Source organism: Eubalaena glacialis, chromosome 17 (assembly GCF_028564815.1).
Source record: "Eubalaena glacialis isolate mEubGla1 chromosome 17, mEubGla1.1.hap2.+ XY, whole genome shotgun sequence".
NCBI classification, from domain to species: Eukaryota; Metazoa; Chordata; class Mammalia; order Artiodactyla; family Balaenidae; genus Eubalaena; species Eubalaena glacialis.
Genome location: NC_083732.1, coordinates 74,383,273 through 74,405,014, shown reverse-complemented (window position 1 = coordinate 74,405,014; position 21,742 = coordinate 74,383,273). Strand labels below are relative to the sequence as shown.

General features: G+C 39.2%; 1 protein-coding gene across 2 annotated transcripts in view; it reads left to right on the top strand.

Annotated features, from left to right (window-relative positions):
- Positions 1-21,742, top strand: part of WASHC5 (WASH complex subunit 5) — a 54,555-nt gene that overhangs the window by 14,696 nt on the left and 18,117 nt on the right. For both annotated transcript variants that reach the window (XM_061171835.1, XM_061171836.1), the window contains 11 exons: positions 1,285-1,456; positions 5,890-6,017; positions 7,128-7,257; positions 11,150-11,262; positions 12,782-12,948; positions 13,026-13,101; positions 14,524-14,634; positions 15,598-15,738; positions 16,791-16,871; positions 20,387-20,488; positions 21,228-21,407. In XM_061171835.1, coding sequence (XP_061027818.1) covers positions 1,285-1,456; positions 5,890-6,017; positions 7,128-7,257; positions 11,150-11,262; positions 12,782-12,948; positions 13,026-13,101; positions 14,524-14,634; positions 15,598-15,738; positions 16,791-16,871; positions 20,387-20,488; positions 21,228-21,407 — 1,401 coding nt within the window. The remainder of the gene's footprint in view (positions 1-1,284; positions 1,457-5,889; positions 6,018-7,127; positions 7,258-11,149; positions 11,263-12,781; positions 12,949-13,025; positions 13,102-14,523; positions 14,635-15,597; positions 15,739-16,790; positions 16,872-20,386; positions 20,489-21,227; positions 21,408-21,742) is intronic.

The following is a 21,742-nucleotide window of genomic DNA, read 5'->3' as shown; positions in this document are numbered from 1 at the left end:
TTGTAGATTTTTAACTTATGTGGGCTGTATAAATTGGAGACTTGGATCCTGAGGAAGATTCAACACCCTAAAATGAACCAGTGTGACATCTGGCCCCAGGTGACTTCATTTACTCCTGCTTAAAGACTGTGTCCTCATGGACAGAGCTCCCTTCACTAGTAGCTAGAATTTTAATGTTTTCATCAGTAGGATGAGTGTTGAAGATGGTAACTGGATGTGGACAGTATACCCTTTCACTGTAATTTAAGCTCGTCATTTCTGGTGTGTGAAGTAAGCAACAAGACTAAAGACAAGCATCTCCTTAAAGTTGAAATGGCTATATTCTGTCTCTCTGATGAGAACCCAGGGCAGAAGGAAATAAATACCTGAGTAAACAGAAGAATCAAAATAAAATCTTTTTATTGGGGAGCATACTTGATATTTCTAAACAGTGATTATCTTCCTCAGCCTGTCTGTCTGAGTTTTTGAGTTTCCAAATGTGCATAGAATAATACTCAAGGAACTTCAGCATGTTTTATTAAAACAAATTGAATTCCATAAATAATGCACAAAATAATTTCAATTTTGGCACGTCCCCTAGAAATATATTAGAGAAAGTGGCGCTTCCATACTCAGAGCATTAATTTTTCATGACTAAAATTCTTTTCCAAAATCACATCTTCTCGTTCGTGACACTGCAAGAAGTTCTTCAGAGGCTTCCAGTGCCACATCTTGTGGTTGTTTTAAACTAACCTGACTAGGTTAATGATGATTACCATTTAACTTTTGCTTTAGGTAAAGCAGAATGACCAAATTTCCAAAAAGGCTGGTCAGTTTTGATACACTGAGATGTATTTCTTTTGTTAAGCTTTTATACGTAGAAACTCACCTTCTGAGTATTTCTGCTCTGCTCTGCCTCGTTTGTCGATATTAATAGGAAGAACGGTCAATTTAGCTTCTGCCTTTGTGTCTCTTTCCATCCAAGTTACGAATAGAAGCGACACCAGGAACCACCCACTCCGGTTCTCCAGTTTACGTTTGAAGAGACCAATACTCAGAGGTTAAATCCAAAGTCACACCAATATTTCTAGATGTTAGTCTCTCAGTTCTAAGTCCAGTGCTCTTTTCAAAAATGTCCAATAAGCCACTTGCCTTTGAGCCTTATCAACTACAGTCCGTGTGCTATTTGTCTCATATAGAAATGTTATTATTTGTCGAGGGATTCTTTTGAGTGTGATTCACTTTCAAGATAAGTGATTCTCTCTTTCTCTGAAATGTAATTCAGGTTTTTTTTTCTGTTCCCAGGCAAGCAGATACGCGACTGTCAGCGAAAGGGCGCACGCACAAGCGCAGCAGTTCCTGAAAGAAGGTTGTCTGAGGGAGGATCTGGTTCTGGATAACATCCCGAGGCTTCTGAACTGCCTGAGAGACTGCAACGTCACCATTCGATGGCTGATGCTTCACACCGCAGACTCAGGTAACGCACGAAAAGGTGTGACCATCTGTACTCATCCATATGAAGGTGTTCCGAACCCAGATCTGCGTGATGCAAAGTGGTTTAGCCCTTGGATGAGAATCAAGCTGCTTTTCTAAGTTAGTCATTTTTGTGTCAATTTGGATAGAGCAGTGGCCCACCTGAACAGCCCCTGTGTCAGGTCCTGTTAGGTGCTTGGGAATATGAGGAAATTTACCTGCCAAGTTTGAGGAGATTGTCACTGGTCAGACTGAGGAGATCAGATGTCTACATGTGAAAAAGTATAGCTGCAGATCTGTAGTAGGCAGAATAATGGCTTCCCACCCCACCCTCCCAAAGATGTCCATGGCCTAGTCCCTGGAACCTGTGGGCATGTTATATTACATGGCAAAGGGGGATTCAAGTTGCAGATGGAATTCATGTTGCTAATCAGCTGACCTTAAAGTAAGGAGATTATCCCAGTGGGCCCAGCATAATTACAAGTGTCTTTAAACTGGGATATCCTTAAACTGGACTCTTCTGCAAGCAGAAGAGTCAGAACTAGACAGATGGCATCCTGAAAAAAACTCAGTAGACCATTGCTGGCTTTAAAGATGGAAAGGGTCGCAAGCAAAGGAGTACAGGCAGCTTCTAGATGCTGGAAAAGACAAAAAAACTGTTTTCCCCTGGAGCCTCCAAAAAAGAACACAGCCCTGCTGCTACCTTGATTTTAGCCTAGTGAAACCCATTCCAATTTCTCACCTCTGGAACTATGAGAGAATAAATTTGTGTCATTTTTAAGCCACTGAGTTTATGGTAATTTGTTACAGCTGCAATAGGAAACTAATACAAGGGCCAAGGCAGCACCTAACAGCCAGATGTGTAAAATAGTTGGTAGGATTTGAGTCCGGAGCCCAGAGCAGAAGAGAAACATTGCTTGGGGTAGAAGGGCAGAGGTGGTCTAACAAGGCTCCACAGAGGAGACAGGAGCTGACTAGCCCTTTATAGGATTTTATAGTAAAAAGCAGAAGAAATTCTAGTCTGGGGAAATGATGGAAGAAAAGTATGATTTTGGAAGGACAGAAAAACATGGCTCCACTTTGCTGAGGAACTGGCTAGACCCGGGTGCTTAATTATGGTAAATGGGGTCTTAATCTTTTCTGGGTCATGATCCTCTCTGAGACCCTATTGGCCATCAGGCTCAGGAGCTTTTCTGCCGCACGGCTTTCAGAATCTTAGTTCCCCAACCAGGGGTTGAACCCAGGCCTATGGCAGTGAAATTGCAGAGTCCTAACCACTGGACCGCCAGGGAATTCCCTAAGCCCATGAGTTTAAAACCCCTGGTTTAATAGTAGAAAATTAAGTAGGTTGGACTAATACCTGAGCTTATTCGGAGCTGACGCAGTCCTCATACTTAGTAAATGCTCTATCAATATTAATTACTAAAGAGTTCCCTCATCCAGAGCTGCACACTCCTTCCCCTAAGAGTGGTGTCATTCAGCAGCTCTGGAAAGCCAAGCCTCTGCTTTTTGTTCTTCACTCAACTAACTTTTCTTGAGCACCTATCCTGGTCCCACTTTCAACACCTCCTTGTTCTTTCAAGTAAGACTGTGTCTCTCAAAGAAAAACTGTCCACGCCAGATAATCCTGCAGCCTTCCTCGGTAACACAGTAGCCCCATCTCCCAAACCCTCCAGGCAAGATGCCCTTGACACTTCCTCTAGCTGCCCTCTGTCTCCGCATCCTGTGAGAGGTCAGCAGTGAGAACAGCAGGTGGACTTCCTCATCCTTCATCTCTTTGAAAACGTGGAATTTCTCTTCAGCCTTCCCTCTTCACACCAGAAATCTCCAGCTTCTTAAATCTTTCCCACAAATGCTGCTTTCCAGTTTTGTTTTGTTTTGTTTTTTTCATCATTTCGGTTCTTGGCCTAGATCTCTCTCCAATTTACAGTTTACTCTCAGCATGAATACAGGGCCGAATCATCTAATGGACTAGTCTTTAATTAGTCGAGTTTATGTTTAACATAAAATCCAGTCCTAATTTGAGGATTTTACTACGTTGACTCAGCTTGTAATCTTCTTTACCAAAAGTCTTACATTCTGAAGCATATAAACAACTCGAGCCCTCTCTTTATCCTATTATAAAGGCAACTGTGGGTTTCTAGTGACTCAGCCTCCTCTTCGTCTTCTGGACGACTGTGCCTGACAGCCGTGCCTACGTTCTGGAAGCCAGTGGTCTCCTGGATTTGTGCCCCTGCCAGGGACAGCCTCGGCTTGCCAGGGTTCTCTGCTTTTCTCTTCGGCCACATCTGTTTCCATTTCTGAGGTGGCAATTGTCTGACCTGATTGCACAAGGTCAGAATTTACAAGAATCAAATGATTTGCCTATCTGGTTGTGAGTCATATGTGGGAAAAGTAACTGCTTATTTAGCTTTTATGGTGTTTTGGCCATGGCGTGCAGAAAGGAAGGCGCAGATTTCTCATATTCCCTCCTGTTAACTCGCTGGAGCTAATTGTTAATGCACAGTGATGTCTCCTATCCAAAAATGAAAGCAAATTAATATCAGAAGATTTCTTGTTGAATTAGAGTTAACATAAAGACAAGTGGAACTCCTTCCAAGTTCGTTTTTTTTTTCTGTTTTGTTTTTGTTTTGTTTTGTTTTTTTAAGTTAAGCAAACATGAAGCTGAAAAATTGTCTCTGTGTGATCAATGTCATCAGTGCCAATATATTTCTTCCTAGGGAGTTCTGGAGAATGCATGGTAAATCAGGACTCTGCAGTTTCCCATGACAACTGAGCCCTCCTCCAGGTTGTCATGAGTCTCCTTCTGATGGAGTAACTTGGAAATCAATATGTAAAATAGCCTTGCTCAGGCTTCACCGTGACTGAAGCACCAAAAACACCACTGACATGTGCTCGTAAAGCATGGTCGTTCTGTACATGCTGGACTTCCTAAGATGCTGATGGGAGGGCTTGGAAAGCAGGAGTGAACACGAGTGATACTAGAGCAACTATCAGGGTCCTTGTACCTTATCAGTTGTGAACTTTCTGACAATGTTTATTGTCTTAAAGTTTTTATTTTGACTTTATTTGCAGTCTAAGTAGCTTTTACTTGTAAACATTTTACCTTATCCTATTTTCTTTTTCTTTCTTACATAAATAATTGACCCCGTAAACCAATTTCAGCAAATATCAGTATTTTTTATCCTATATACTTTTTTAACATAGTGTTTATTTTATTTGAAATGATTTAGCTTGGCAACTGAGAGGCTGACCAGGGAATCAAGACATCTGGTGTCTTATCCCTGGGTCATCACTGCCTAATTTTGTGAACTTGGCCTAGTAGCCATAACCTCTCTGGGTCTAGGTGGTGGATAATCCAGAAAGCTCTGAGTGCCAGTCATGCCTTTACAAAGAGCAGAATGGTCTCAGGTCTGGTTCTTCCTGTTTGGAGGTGCCACATCTTTGTGGGGGTAGCCCTGCTTCCCTGTTGTATCAGTGGTCCCCAAGACCACCCCAGGTTCAGTGCTTTACTAGACTCGGCATATAGTAGTATTTATGGCTATGATTTGTAACAGGAAAAAGATAGAAAGCAAAATCAGCAGAGGGAAAAGGTGCCTGAGGTGAAGTGTAGAGGAAACCAGGCACAAGCTTTTAAGAGTTCTCTTCTGATGGAGTCACACAGGATGCATTTAATTCCCCTAGCAATGAGTTGTGGCAGTATGTGTGAAATGTCAACCAGGGAAGCTCATTAGAAACTCAGTGCCCAGGATTTTATTGGGGGCTCATCAAGGCAGCCTCTACCTGGCAGGTAACAAAATTCCAAACTCCCAGAGGAAAGCAGGTGTTCATAATAAACCACATTGTACAAAGAGTTAAAGCATGATGGGCCATTCTTAGCAGTTCTCAAAGTGGTGGGAACTCTTCCAAAATCCAAATTCCCTAATGCCAGCCAAGAGCCGGCCTTGCAAACAAGCCTTTTCGAAGATGGCAGTCTCGGGCCTGCTGTGTTAAATCTTTTCTGTACACCTGTCCATAGTTGAATGGCAGAGATCAATGCTTAAAACAAAAGCAGCTTCAAGCAGGACACAAGGAGGCCACACACTTAGGAAATGGTGCCGAAAGACTCAACCCATCATACTGGACAGTCGATAACAAACCACCCACACGACGCTTACAAAATTTGGAAACGCTGTTCTCAGTTTGCTTTTTTCGTTCAACAGTACATCACGATGACATTCCATGTCAGATTCAGTGTCATATTTAACAGCTCAATTGTGCGTACTCCACAGCATAGGTGTAATATAATTTATTTTACCACCTATTATTGATATACATTTTGCTTATTACTTTTCAAATGCTTAAAAGGGAAATGAAAGTATTTAAGAATTCATCTTATTTATTATAGATATTTTCTACACATTTAATAAATTGGAAACTCTTTTCTCCCATGTCTAGCCTGTGACCCAAACAACAAACGCCTTCGTCAAATCAAGGACCAGATTCTAACAGACTCTAGGTACAATCCCAAGATCCTCTTTCAATTGCTGTTGGATACTGCACAGTTTGAGTTTATACTCAAAGAGGTAAAAATATTGAATGAATGATCACCAAAGTCTTAGTTTTTTTATGCTTAAAAATTTTTTTTAAAGATTAGGATTTTGTGGCTGTGTCTCTGATTCAGGCTACAGATTCTAGCTGTCTGAGATCATTCTTATAGGAAAAGGACAGGATTAAACAACAAGCATTTAGTGCCTACTTTCATTAGGGATACCGTGATAGAAAAAATGCACCAGATGGTGGCAGTTACAGTCTAATGAGGCATGCAGACAGTAATCAGAGAATTATACGAATGAAAATGAATAAAAACAGGTATACGCTCTATAGGAGAGAAGCGTAGTTCTCTGGGTACCTGAAATAAAGGGTCCTGTCCTAACTTTGATGACTTCCCTGAGAAGAGAAGCAAGAGTTTCAGAAGGGAGCTGAGGAAGGAACCTGTCAGAGTTAGCTAAGACAAAGATGGGGGAGCATGATGGAGAACATTCCAGCGAGAAGACAGAATATGTCTAAGTCCTCTTGGGTAGGGAAGAGCCTGGCCAGTTCAAGGATCTGAAAGCCCAGTTGGCTGCAGGGGAGAGAATGCAAGAGAAAGGTGGTAGGAAGTGAGGTTGACAGGGGGGCAGCCTGCGCTGGGCCTTGCAGGGTGTTAGTCTTCATCTTAAAAGCCATGAGAACCTATTGGAAAGGGCCTAAGTAGGGTGGTAGTTTGCATTTTAACAAGGTTGACCTAAGGACCTTGAGGATTTGAGTTCAGTCAAGGAAATTCTGGGCTTGGTCTTACTCCTAAGAAAGCCTCTATGGACATAATAAAAATCACAGACGCCTGGGAATGTCCAGGTTCTGTAAAAGTAACTTTGGGGGTTTGGATCAGGTGGCCTCAGGAACTAGCCCCAGACATTAATGCCAATTCAGAACCAACACTCGCCTTGCCTCAGGTGGTCTGAGAGCCACTGTCTTAGAGATGGTCTAGCTTTTGCCCCCCAATTTGTATAAAGTAGTAATGCTTAAGAGGTGGCATCAGACTGATGTTAGGCACCTATTTTTATAATAAATTAGGTTTCGCTCAGGCTTTCTTAGTAAACTGCCTAAGCTGGATTTTCTCTTAAATCAGTAAATCTCTTCTGTCTCTTCAACAGATGTTCAAGCAAATGCTTTCAGAAAAGCAGGCCAAATGGGAATATTACAAGGAGGAGGGCTCAGAGCGGATGACGGAGCTTGCTGATGTCTTTTCAGGAGTGAAACCCCTAACCAGAGTGGAGAAAAATGGTAATTGCTGAAGAGGAATTATTGGTGTGTTTGAAAAGTATACACAGATTATTAGAAACCAGCAGAGTAAAAAGTCATTACGGTGTCTTCATTGTATGCTGGGATGTTGCTAATGAAGATCAGAAGTTTAGTTTTGGCTGCTCTAGCCTTGTGCTCCCTTGGGCAATCTCATATTCTCTCTGGACTTCAGGTTTCTTATCTTTGAAGTAAGAGGTTGAGCTAAATCATGGGTTCTTGTACTCCGGTTCATAAATACAATAGTATTTTATAGTCATATCCTCCCCCCACCACCATAGTATGCAAAACTGGTGTGTCATTAGTGTGTAATTTTATGTGCATGGGGATGGGGGCATAACTTTCATGATCTTCTCAGAAGGATACTTCACCCAAGAATATTAATGACTGCTAACATAAATGATATCTAAGAGTCTTGTGTTCCAGTCCTATTTGGTTCTTCTTCACTGATGCATCTGCCATCTAGTGGCACAAGAGGGGACCTGCAGACTGTTTTGAAACAACATAGCTCAAGTTTTACTTTAACAATTTTAATCTTGCAACTTTTAGGAAATTTTATCTATAGGAAAATTGTGGTATCACTTAAAATTTTTGAAGGATCCTGTCCTATAGATAGGATCCTTTCAAATTGCCGCTGAAAGACCATTCTGAATTTTAAGATGACAAATTAAACTATTTTTTTTTGATGCTTAATATTTGTTTTAACTGTCAAATTTATTTCCGATAAAGTTAATTATACAGTAGAATTGATGAATAATATAGCTTTTTATTTAAAAAAGCTTCACTGTTGTTAATCAATACAAGCTTATGACTATTGTATTTGATTTATTTGTTGCTGGTCAAAAAATATTTCCAAATTACATTAATATTCCTATTGGAAAAACTAGAGCAGTTTCTAATGGTGTGATATAAATTGGCAACATGTTTTGCAGGTCAGCATATTGTATCTAAAAAACAAAGAACCACCAGGACCAATCTAACCAGATTAGTTGTCTAATCAGACACATTAATCTGTATTCTAGTCTCTTTTAAGTTCTTATAAATACCAGCAATGTTTCAAAGGTTATTCAAAACAATATCTTATACTTTTTTGGCTCTATAGCATATTTCAGTTAGGAAGTACTTTCACAGATATTTCTCATTTGATCCTTACAACCCTGTGAGATAAACGTCTTTATTATTTTATAGTCACTTGCCGAGGGTAACAAAGGTCCAGAGCCTGTATCTCACTCATTACCTCGTGTGTTCTTTCAGCTACTCCGTAGCTGTCCCTCGGTCCTACAAAAAAATCTTTAAAATTATAGCTAGTTCTTTATGTCAATTCTTAAAATAACTTAGATTATAAGCCCTTAAGTGCTTTTATTAAAGTGAAATCATTCCATTGATAAAACAAAAAACCTTTACAGAATCAACTTGGTGAGGTGAAAATAGCGAAGCCTTTGACGGTTTGCACGTCCTGGCTCTTCCATTTAGTAACTGTGTGACGCAGCAGAGGGTTCTTAATATCTCTGGGCATCAGCTTCCTCATCTGAGAAATGGCTTTTCATTCCTACTCCGTAGATTTTTGTGAAAATTAAATGAGACTAAGCTTAAAACTTGGCCTGATTCACTGAGGGTCCTCAGAGCATGTTAATGGCCTTCCCCATCTCTGCCTTGAGAAATGCCTGGCTGGTTTGTGAGCGCAAATGGCGCCACCTAATCCATTCAGACTCCCCACAACTCACCACTCACACTTCACTCTCCTGCATGTTGGTCCCTCTTTGCCCTCCAAGACACGCCATTGTCATTTTGCCCCAAAGCCTCTGCTCATGTCTGTCTGTTCGTCTAGGGACAGATTTTCCCTCTCCCTCCCTCTGCCTGTCCAGACCTCTACCCATCCTCTTAACTCTGTGTCACATCCTTCAGTTCCTTCCTGACTCCTCCCCACCTGCACTACCATCTTTGCACACATCAGTTTACAACATTTATTGGGTGGGCCAAAAGGTTTGTTCAGTTTTTTCTGTAAGGTGGCTCTAGTAGCACTTAGTTGTCTTTAACTTCATTCGAAACAATTTTGTTAGATTGTATGTGACACCTGTCACATCAGCATGCATTTAAAAAAAGACTTATAAAAATTGGTGAATTTTTGATTAGCCATTTTAATATTGAAGATGGAAGAAAAAAAGCAACATTTTCGGCATATTATGTTTCAAGAAAGGTAAAAAACGCAACTGAAACACACAAAAAGATTTGTGCAGTTATGGAGAAGGTACTGTGACTGATCGAACGTGTCAAAAGTGGTTTGCGAAGTTTCGTGCTGGGGATTTCTCTCTGGATGATGCTCCACAGTCAGGTAGACCAGTTGAATTCGATAGCAATCAAATTGAAACAATAATTGAGAACAATCAACGTTTTACCACATGGGAGATAGCCGACATACTCAAAATATCCAAATCAAGAGTTGAAAGTCTGGGCTTCCCTGGTGGCGCAGTGGTTAAGAATCCACCTGCCAATGCAGGGGACATGGGTTCGAGCCCTGGTCCGGGAAGATCGCACATGCCGTGGAGCAACTAAGCCTGTGCGCCACAACTGCTGAGCCTGCACTCTAGAGCCCCCTAGCCACAACTGCTGAGCCTGTGTGCCACAACTACTGAAGCCCGTGCTCCTAGAGCCCATGCTCTGCAACAAGAGAAGCCACGGCAATGACAAGCCCGTGCACCACAATGAAGAGTAGCCCCCGCTCACCGCAACTAGAGAAAGCCCACGCACAGCAACGAAGACTCAAGGCAGCCAAAAATAAATAAAATAAATCAATTTAAAAAAAAAAGTTGAAAGTCATTTGCACCAGCTTGGTTATGTGAATCGCTTTGATGTTTGGGTTCCACATAAGTGAAGCAAAACAACCTTCTTGATCGTATTTCCACATACGATTCTCTACTGAAACGTAATGAAAATGTTCCGTTTTTAAAACAAATTGTGATGGGCAATGAAAAGTGGATACTGTACAATAATGTGGAATGGAAGAGATCGTAGGGCAAGCGAAATGAACCACCACCAACCACACCAAAGGCCGGTCTTCATCCAAAGAAGGTGATGTTTTGTATATGGTGGGATTGGAAGGGAGTCCTCTATTATGAGCTCCTTCTGGAAAACCAAATGATTAATGCCAAGTACTGCTCCCAATTAGACTAACTGAAAGTGGCACTCGACGAAAAGCATCCAGAATTAGTCAACAGAAAGCGCATAATCTTCCATCAGGATAACTCAAGACCACATGTTTCTTTGATGACTAGGCAAAAACTGTTACAGCTTGGCTGGGAAGTTCTGATTCATCCGCCGTATTCACCTGGCATTGCACCTTTGGATTTCCCTTTATTTCGGTCTTTACAAAATTCTCTTAATGGAAAAAATTTCAGTTCCCTGGAAGACTGTAAAAGGCACCTGGAACAGTTCTTTGCTCAAAAACATAAAAAGTTCTGGGAAGATGGAATTATGAAGTTGCCTGAAAATTGGCAGAAAGTAGTGGAACAAAAGTGTGATTATGTTGTTCAATAAAGTTCTCAGTGAAAATGAAAAATGTGTCTTTTATTTTTACTTAAAAAACCAAAGGCACTTTTTGGCCCACCCAAAACTTGGACCTTTAACCCTTTTCTGCCAGGTGTTATAAACTAAGCTATTTATATAGAAAGTTTCATCTCTTCTACTAGGTCACATGCCCGAGGCATTTTTGTTGTTGTTGTTTGGAAAATACCTAAGACCAATGTTAGGTACATAGTAAAAGCTCTGTGACTAAGAGCTAGATTTGTAAAGGATTACTTAATTAAATTCAAAGCCACCACTGCAGGAATTCTGGGATTTCAGTAGAAATTTCAGTCTTTTCTTGTTTCTATATTAATAGAAAATCTTCAAGCTTGGTTCAGAGAGATCTCAAAACAAATATTGTCTTTAAATTATGATGATTCTACTGCTGCGGGCAGAAAAACTGTGCAACTAATACAGGCTTTGGAAGAGGTAAGGAAAGTCTTTTTAAATGACAGTTCTCGGATCATGAATCATACTTTTTGACCAACCCAGCAGTCTGCTCCTGGAAATATATTTCAGAGAATATTTTATCAGAAGCAAAAGCAATATAAATTAATGTGTTCACTGTAATATTATATACAGTGCCCTAAAATTGAGAAAATAATTAAATGACAATAATAAAGAGAATGGTAGTAAAAATTATGGTACTTCAAGTTGCGGGAACATGTAGTCTTGGAAAAAAAATTATGAAGACAGTATAGAAACATTGGGAAAACTGTGGTAAGGAGATAAAAGCAAAAACAAAATTGCATTGTATGTGCTACTTTTAAGTTTGTAAAAAGTGTGTGCCTTGGGGAGAAAACCTGGAAAGGGATGGATACACAAAAATGAGAATAGTTGTATAATGATCATATGCTTTAAAGTGATGTATTTTTTCTGAAAAAACGTGTTCTTTTATCTACTTTAAAATGATTGTACAAAGAAAAGGAATTATACCTCCACACTCCTTTTTTTTTTATAATATCCTTTTTTTATTTTTTATTTTTTTAATTTTGACCACACCACGCGGCTTACGGGATGTCAGTTCCCCGACCTGGGATTGAACCCAGGCCACGGCAGTAAAAGCGCCAAATCCTAACCACTAGACCACCAGGGAATTCCTATACCTCCACACTCTTAAAAGTTTAATTGTATGTTTAACCAGGAAAATAAACAAAAGCATCAGAACAATAAACATATATGAAACATCATCCATCCTCATCTGGAACCCTTTCCAATTGATATAAGTGTACATTAAGATTTCTTTTCACTTGCAAGACTTTCTTATAGGCTCTTTCTTATTTTTGCAAGGATTTTAGGATGGCCACTACTATAGCAACACAGTATAATGCTCCATTGTTAGCATGCCAGTTTCCCTAGCTATTCCAGAACAATTGCTCACTTGTGCTATTTCTATTTTGGTCGTTTTTTGGATTTTCTAGTCTATAGTACCACTATAAGCAACTTTGTAAATCTCTGATACTTTTTCTCTTTTGCATTATTTCTTTTGGCATATAGCCCAGGCCCCTTGAATTATGTACTTAAAATATCAAAACGCTGTGGAATCATTATTTTGTTTTAAAGAGCCCATCAAAAGAACTTAAAAATGTGCAAGTGCCAGCACCTTTGTTGTGATGTGACTTATTTTGTTTTTTAACAATCCTGCAAATCTTCAGAATTAGAAGGATTTTCCAATACATGTTTATTGATACTGAAATGGAAAATGGGAGTATTCGCTTATTACATCATATATGTACAGGATAAGAAATAGTGGAACATTTTCTAATCTCAGAAATGATGCATTGTTTTCTGACTTGGCTTATACATTTCTGAAATTATAATTTGAAATTAAAATTTTGCCAAGACATTCTTAGTAAGTAGTGCGCTTTATTGGAAGTGTTTTCAAGGAAAAGTGAACACTATACAGGCCATTCAGAATTTTAAAATCCAGTGTGTTTATGTAACTCAGGTTCAAGAATTTCACCAGTTGGAATCAAATCTGCAAGTGTGTCAATTTCTTGCTGATACTCGCAAGTTTCTCCACCAAATGATCCGAACCATTAACATTAAAGAGGAGGTCCTGATCACAATGCAGATCGTTGGGGACCTTTCTTTTGCTTGGCAGTTAATTGACAGGTAATGTGGACAGCCTGGCATTTGTCCTCAATGAAGGCCATTATGAATGTTTCCTTACCATTTATCTCTTTTTACAGTTTCACATCTATCATGCAAGAGAGCATAAGGGTAAACCCATCCATGGTCACTAAACTCAGAGCTACATTCCTGAAGGTAAGCAGATAACAGTAAGATTGCATTCTCAGTTACTAGGGAAGAGTTGGCCTTCATTATTACCTCATTCATTAATTCAGTTCAAGATTTCACCCTTTTAGAAAGTTGGTTAAGTATTTTTATAGACTGAAAATTGTTAGCAAGTTTTTCATGAGAGCATAGTTGCAAAAGATGCTGGAAATAAAGTTTGAATTAATAATAGAAGTTGTAGTGTCTTAGAGAAAATTGTTTTTAAATGAAGAAATAGATTTTTTTAAAGTTTTACAGGATACTAAAAATGTGTGTCCTATGGGTCCTTTATTCCCTAGACATGAATAAAATCCTTCTACTTATTCATTTAAAAAAATTCTTGTTGAGCCTCTGCTACAATCTAGGATCTCCTCTAAAGGTTAGGGAATAATGTTAAACAACACAGGCATAGATTGGCCCTTCTCTCAAGGTAATTTCATTTCGTGATAAATGAACAAATAATTTACTCAGTGTCTTCTGATGGAATTACCATATATATCAATTCTGAGGTGCACTTTCATATTTTAACATCTCTGTAATTGGGATGTGTTGTATAATTGATGGCATATCATAGTTTAGTTGTCAGCATGTTTTTTCTTTTTGAGCAGTGCATAAAATAATGGCACTTCTTACAAGCCATGTCATCTTAGATTAGACTCAATATGGTAGTCCATCAATCAGAATGTCTGATTTCCATAGAGGAGTAGCTGCCTTCTGTAGCTCAGTGGCTCACATTTGACCATGCAGGAGAATCACCTGGAAGGCTTGTCACAGCCCAGATTGCTGGGCCCCAGCCCCGGCGTTTCTGATTAAGTGAATCTGCGTGGGGCAGAGAATCAGCATCTCTGACAAGGTTTCAGGTGATGCTGTTGCTGCTGGTCCAGGGACCACAGTTTGAGAACCACTGCCGTAGCAGGTGACTCTCATTTTAAAAACTGTATCTTGTCAGAAACTATGAATGACACTGATGAAGTTCAGTAGTTGTTGCTCTCTTTTGGGCAAAGCCCAAGAGTTTTGTTGTATGTTACTATTTCTGGAAAAAGAGAGATTTCTAGGACTTTTTTTTTTTTTTTTTTTTTTTATTTATTTTATTTTATTTATGGCTGTGTTGGGTCTTCGTTTCTGTGCGAGGGCTTTCTCTAGTTGTGGCAAGCGGGGGCCACTCTTCATCGCGATGCGTGGGCCTCTCACTATTGCGGCCTCTCTTGTTGCGGAGCGCAGGCTCCAGACGCGCAGGCTCAGTAATTGTGGCTCACGGGCCCAGTTGCTCCGCGACATGTGGGATCTTCCCAGACCAGGGCTCGAACCCCTGTCCCCTGCATTGGCAGGCAGTTTCTCAACCACTGCGCCACCAGGGAAGCCCTGTAGGACTTTTTGGAACAGAGAAACAGATATATCTTATTTTCCTTCCAGCTTGCCTCTGCCCTTGACCTGCCCCTTCTCCGTATTAATCAAGCAAATAGCCCTGACCTTCTCAGTGTATCTCAATATTATTCTGGCGAATTGGTGTCCTATGTGAGAAAGGTAAGAAATGCATCAAGGTGATGTTTATTTTAATGGCAAACTGACTGCTGTTTTAAATACAAACGATGTGCTTGGGACCCTGAAAAAAGTACACCTGTGTTCCTTTCCCTTATCCTTTTTTTTTTTTAGTTGAAGTATAGTTAATTTACAATGTTGTGTTAGCCTCAGGTGTACAGGAAAGTGCTTCAGTTTTACATATTTATAGGTTATTTCAAGACATTGAATATAGTTCCCTGCAGCAGGTCCTTGTTATTTATCTATTTTATACATAATAGTGTTGTATACCTTTCCCTTATTCTTAATTTAATTCCAGAAATTTGCAGTACCTGAAAATAAACTTATTCTTACCAGTACTGTGGGTGTGCAGCTGTGTTTTTACTTTCAAAGAACGTTCATACCTATTTTTTAAATGCTGATGGTATTAACCCCCATTTTATAGGTGTAGAGATTGAGAAACAGAGATCTTGGTGACTTCTTCAAAGTCATAGTTGGTAAAAGAGCCAGATCTAGATCCAGCACATATCTAGTTGGAACTTAATCAAAGTTTTCAGGAGCATTTTGGTCCTTGTTTCAACAACTTATGGTGTAGCATAGAGCCAGACAGGCCTGGATTCAAAATTTTCCCATGTCACATACTAGCTGAGGGCTCTACAGCCATGTTACTTAATAACATCTCTGAACCTCAGCCTTTTAGAAATTTGTAATGTGGAAATGATACATCTTTTGCATCATTTCTATGAGAATTAGCTCTCTATCCTGTGAGCAATTAATGTTTGAAGGAAAGTAACCCTGTGCCTGAGAGCAGTTGTTAAAATAGCTCTTGTGAGGCCCTTAGCATCCCTTCCTGCAGACGAAGGGCTGTTCGTAGACACGGGCACCGTGCTTACTGTCACCATACCATTTACCAGCTAAGAAACAAAATAGAGGTTCATTTGTTTTCTCCTCTTTTCCCTTTCTTTAAAGGTTTTGCAGATCATTCCGGAAAGCATGTTTACTTCCCTTCTAAAGATCATAAAGCTTCAGACCCACGATATCATTGAAGTGCCGACGCGGCTGGACAAAGACAAGCTGAGGGACTATGCCCAGCTCGGCCCACGATATGAGGTGCTGTGTCCCTTTGACTTCTGCCTTTTGATGTTTAAACCCCAAAACTATGAAATAGCACAGCTCTGTGTCACCTGCCATATCCCCAGGACCACCGGATCAATTCTCATTTATTGATATTTTTCTACACTCTCAGCAATAACCAGGTTTTGCCATTTCAGTGCAATTATACCTTCATTCGTTAACTTGTCCTGGTGTCATTCACGGCCTCGCTTGCCAGAATGTTCTCAGAGGGAGTAGAGCTCAGCGGGTTACTTTTCTTTTGAATAGTCTCAGCACGTCAACCTTTTTTCTCTTTGGGCTGCATTGCCTAGACTTTTCCCATTCCAGTTCCTGCTTTGTATACAAAATCAGTGGTTCAAAATGATCCATATTCCATGAACCATTTCCTGCAGCCAGACTTTTAAGGCCACTCCACAGTTAAGCAGCCTCAGAAATTGTTCTTCCCAAAACACCTCTGCTTTCCTTTTTCCCTGAACTTAAAGATGTGAAAAATAAAATCAAGTGAAATTGGAAAATGTGATAGCAAGCATCAATTTCGTATCCTCTGACACAACTCCAAAAGTTACATCAGGAATTGAGATTGTCAAGCTCAGAATTTCTACATTGATTCTAACTCAAAACTATAGCCTCAGTCAACCTTACCAATGTCTCCTGGTGTTGTTTGAAAAGAATGTAGATGCCAGTAGAAGGAGATTACCTTCTCAGAATCTCCTTGAGCCTTTTCTTTTTGGAAGGGATCATCCATATCACTGAGTCCTGCTTTCATCTTATGCATGAAATGCTGAGGCCCAAAGAAGGGGAAATGATTGGTCAAAGGGTAAAGAACGATTTAACATCTTCTGACTCAGTCACCCAGTATGTCTAACAGTGGTCAACACCGCAGAACCTCATTTCTGACCAGGACGTGTATACACAGGTGTCCTAAAGCTGCACGCTTGTTCTCTTGTCTTTGCCCATTCCAGAACTGTTAGTCAGTTATTTTAGCTTCCCATAGAAGTGATGGGTCGTTTATGAGAAGTACTTCATTAACCTCTTTTTCTTTGTTAAAGGTTGCCAAGCTTACTCATGCTATTTCCATTTTTACTGAAGGCATCTTAATGATGAAAACAACTTTGGTCGGCATCATCAAGGTAATGGTCTTAATGCTGGCCTTTGTGGCCCCGTAGTAAGAGTCTTCGTCCTTTGGATTATTGCAGAATTTATCCTGTGGGGTAGTGTTACCATCTTATGCCTCTCGCTGTTTCACATGCAGCTTTCACATCTTCACTTTACTCATTTATTGACAGAGGAAGAGACAGCATTATAATCCTTATTTTTCATAACACCCAGGAGTTCCTTAACTCTAATAAAAATCTGTTTTATTGAATTTTTGTAATAACAAAGAAAACAAAATAGTTCAATTCCCTTAGGCAAAGTAGCTCGCTCAGTCTCTGTTTCTCCCCTCCCTGCCTGCAACCTTTCTTTCTTTTTAGTATTTTTATACCGCACTCCAGGTGCAGAGAGCTGAGATCATTGTACCCCTCTGACCACAGGCCGTTGCCATCACTGATGAATGCAAGCTACTCTCTTATTTTTTTTCTTTCTCTTCTCCTGGATGCCCACGCCCATCCCCATGCCCCATAGCATCCACTCTATATGTTTGATTTCTGTCCATAAATATGCAAGTATCCTTATTTTTAGCAAGTGGTGTTATTTTATGTATGCACATGGTTTTGATTTATCTAAATCATATTCTTCTCTAAGTCTCATTCTTTTTCCAACTTTTCTCACTAGTTACTGCTTTGAAGTTAATTTATGTTGCTGTGGATCAGGTAGTTGGTTACTTCTTACTGCTGCAGAGAATTCCACATTTTACTTAACTGTTCCCCAGGGCACAGACACCTAAGCCACTCATTTTCACACCTGTGCTTCCTGTTATCATAAACAGTGTCAAGATGAGCATCTCTGAACATGTTCCTAGCACAGACCTGTGTAAGAATTGCTCTGAAATCTGCTTGCCCAGGAGTGGGTCACTGAGTCTTAGGGCACATTTGTACTTAACTTGTCTCAATAATGCCAGAGTACCTCCTCACATGACTTGTTTCCTGTGTATCTTCCCCCATTTTTGCCAATACTTGCCATTATCCACTTTCTAATTTTTGTTCTCCAAAGGGGTCTAAGGTGGTATCTCATTGCTGTTTTAATTTGTAATCCTAAAATGACTAGTGATGTGCCCACTCACACAGTTCATGGTGCTTTTATTTATTTTTCCATTTGTCTGATATCAGCAAAATCTTAACATTTCTGATTTTTAACAAAATTTTCATCGATATAACATTTGTGTTAATGAAATCCAAGAAAATATAGGAAATGAACCTAAATAGAAACAGAACTTTACCATGTGGTTTCTGGAAATGTGTTAAAGAAATACCATTGTAGCCCTGGAATATTAATAGAATCTATTAAACATGCTTTAGGCCTGGTGCCAGTTTAATTCAGTTGATATTCAGAGAGTACACACACAGGTTATCACTCCTAACTCATCCTTAAATGATGATAAATCCTAGGACCAGGTTAGTCTTAAATGCAAAGTGACCAGTAGGATGTAATAAAACCTAGTAATTAGCAATAATTATCAAAGAAAGGATTGCTTAAGAAAAATGTAAATCTTTTGCCAGAATCTTTCAGATAATAAAAACAGAGGGAATATCATCTTGACCTCATTCAAACTTAGTAGACTGTCTCTGGCAGTTTAACAACTCAGGGCTTTTTGTGGGATCCTGTGGCTTTCACTAATCTTTAACCTTTGAATGTTGAGGATCTATTTCAAACCCTTACAAAGAGTTTAAATTCACTTTAGTTAATATGACTTAAAACAAGTGAGATATACACAGGGATATACATATAATGTTCATTGTTAGATGTAGCCAAAAAAATAGAAATAACCTAGACATTTTATGAGTAAGAGAATGGCTAAATATATCATGGTGCATTCATACTGTGGATTGCTTTGCTGCCATTCAAAAGTAACTTGCCACGAGGAGATTTCCAAAACATAAAGTGAAAAAAGCAATTGCAGAACAGTGTGTGTATGTATATGTATGTATTATGATCCCATATAGTTTTTTTAATTAAATATATTTAAGGACAAATACATATATAAATTAATAGAGGAAGGTCTGGAGGATCCATATGAAAACTATTAACTGTTGTTAACCACAGGGGGTGTGGACAGAACTGCGAGGAAGGGGCTGTGTGAAGGGGTCTTTCCCTTCCCTGGGAGCACTCCACAGATTGGTGGAAGTCTAGGAAGAATTGGGTAGAGCCATTTAAGACCATGAGATTCATAAAACATTTAGCTCTTTTCCACTAAATCTGTTTTTATAAGGAATATTTCTTTGGAAACTTCATGTTACTTCTTTGATTTTCTTCTCATTGACTATGTTTATTTATAATTTACCTTTCTCTTGTAAAATAGAGCACAGATGCTGAAAGCTACAGAAACGATTATGTAGCTTGATCGGTTATTATAAGGTAAAGACCACTCATTCTCACCACCACTCAAGCCCAGAGATACAATTCAGCCAGCTCCCACCACAGGATCCTCCTCATGGGCCTTGACCTAATCCCAGTCTCTCTGTTTAGTTTTATTATCCAAAAATAAATTTCTAGACACTCTAGTTCAGACTTGCCATTCAAAAAATATACGTCTTTTAAGGCTGATTTACTCCTCAGATTTCTCCCTCATTCCTTTCTTTCCTTACAATTTGTCTATTGAAGAACCCAAGGCCTTTGACCTGTTATTTCTACACAGTCTGGCTCTTACTGATTGCATGGTCACGCTGTAGTCCAACAAGTTCCTCTGGCTTTTGTATTTTCAGCAACTTTTTCATTCCAATTATCTTCCTTGAAATTTAAATATCATCAAACCCAGATGGAACACATCAATTGTCTTTATAACTTTTAAAATAATAGCTCTTGACAAATGTAAAAGTAAAAGAAACAAGTCTCAGGGAATTCAAAGGAGTGTATTAAAACTATTTGATGTTTTATGGATTTGACAGGAGACTGTTTTTTAGGGAATAACGAAAGCTTTCTCATTACAGAAAAAAAGAATCAGCAAAATAAGCTATATAGTTAGATAGCAGAGTTGCTTTCCTATTTTATCTCCCTAATTACAAACAGCATCCCAAGAATGCTGAAAGAAAAGAGAATTGTTAAATCTTCAGAGTGGTCCAACCCCAAACTTGATTTTGCTCATATGACTATAGATGCCCTTAGATAACTTCCACAGGAGACATGTGCACTGAATTCAGATGCAGGCCCTTCAATCTACCACCTCCTCCTGGTGATGAGAAGAGGCACTTTTAACTTTTAATGAAATGATTAAAATGTGAGGCAGTTTAAAACTTTCCATACCCACCATCTTTGAAATGTCATGTTGTAAAATTATCATGAATTGTACTGAGATAAACCAAGTCCTACAGAGGTGACAGGTTTTAATAATTCTATCCAAGCTGCACAAAATCAAAAAAGAAATCCTAATTGTCAAGTAATGAGATAGGAAAGTGCTCCCCTATGGATTCTGGAAACTGTCTCTCCTCCGGATTTCTTCAGGACTGAGCTTTTCCTTCCTGGCATTTATTGCTTTTCGATTTGCACTTAGGTGGACCCAAAACAACTGCTGGAGGACGGAATAAGGAAGGAGCTGGTTAAGCGTGTGGCTTTTGCTCTTCATAGGGGATTGATCTTCAACCCTCGAGCCAAGGTACCAGATCACCAAAGTGGGTCTGTCCTTTCCCTCTACTTGGCTTGCAAAATGTTCTAGAACACCATTTTTAACTGTTATGAACAAGACCTTTCCTACCTTCTAACATATATCTACTATATCATGTTCAGTACAATCAGTTGTTATGCTTTTTGATCCTGTATTATAATCCATTCATATTATAAGAAAATCCTTTTTAAAACCAGTCCTTTCCTTCACCTGTTGATCCACAAGTTTAAGAATTAAACTGATGTTTATGATTCCGGGTTCCTTCTCATAGCGAAAAGAATTTGTTAAACCTAAAACAGATTGGCACTATAAAGGCTGTAGTTTTTTCTTTTGCTTGATCTTTTTGGGAATATGGTCATTTTTCTCAAGAGAAAGAGAATAGGCCTGAAATTTATATCTAGAGTACTTTTCACGTCAGTAAATTTAATTTAAAATGTTTTAACTCTTAAGATAAGAGTCATCAAATGATATGAGAGAAATCACTGACATTCAGTTTTTATATATTCTTTTATATGAGGCTTTCTTTCCAAATGAATGAAATCTTTTCTTTGCTGGATGTCTGGCATAAATTACCATTCCTCCTGGATGAGGTAGGAAATGAGTATTTCCAGAGCTGTCCCAAACCTTCACTGCGGTCTCTCACTTGGGGTATCCTTTAAAGTCTAGTGTAGGTATTAGGGGTTGACAGTCTATGCCAATATAATAGGTTTCTGTTTCTTATTTTGCACAGCCAAGTGAATTGATGCCAAAGCTGAAAGAGCTGGGAGCTACCATGGATGGGTTCCATCGTTCTTTTGAATACATTCAGGACTATGTCAACATTTACGGTCTGAAGATTTGGCAGGAAGAAGTATCTCGTATTATAAATTACAATGTGGAACAAGAGTGTAATAACTTCTTAAGAACAAAGGTATCTAAATAGATTTTAATATTCTTGACTCTATTTATTACTTATGACATGCCCCATACATGCCCCAAACCTCAGAAATGCCAACAGCAAAGTTTATTTAAATAGTTACTAAAAATCAGTAACCACTACACAGTCATGAATACCTTCAGAGTACCTTCAGGAGCTGTGAGGGTCACAGAAAAGTTTATATGACACCTCACCTCTTGGAATTTACTGTCCTAAGGAGAAAGCAGACTTAATTACATGGCTACAGAATGAAGCTGTTTGGTGTAGTCGTTATAACTCGAGTGATCAGGAGTTCCAAAGACTTAGGAGGTCAGCTGGGTTTGATCAGA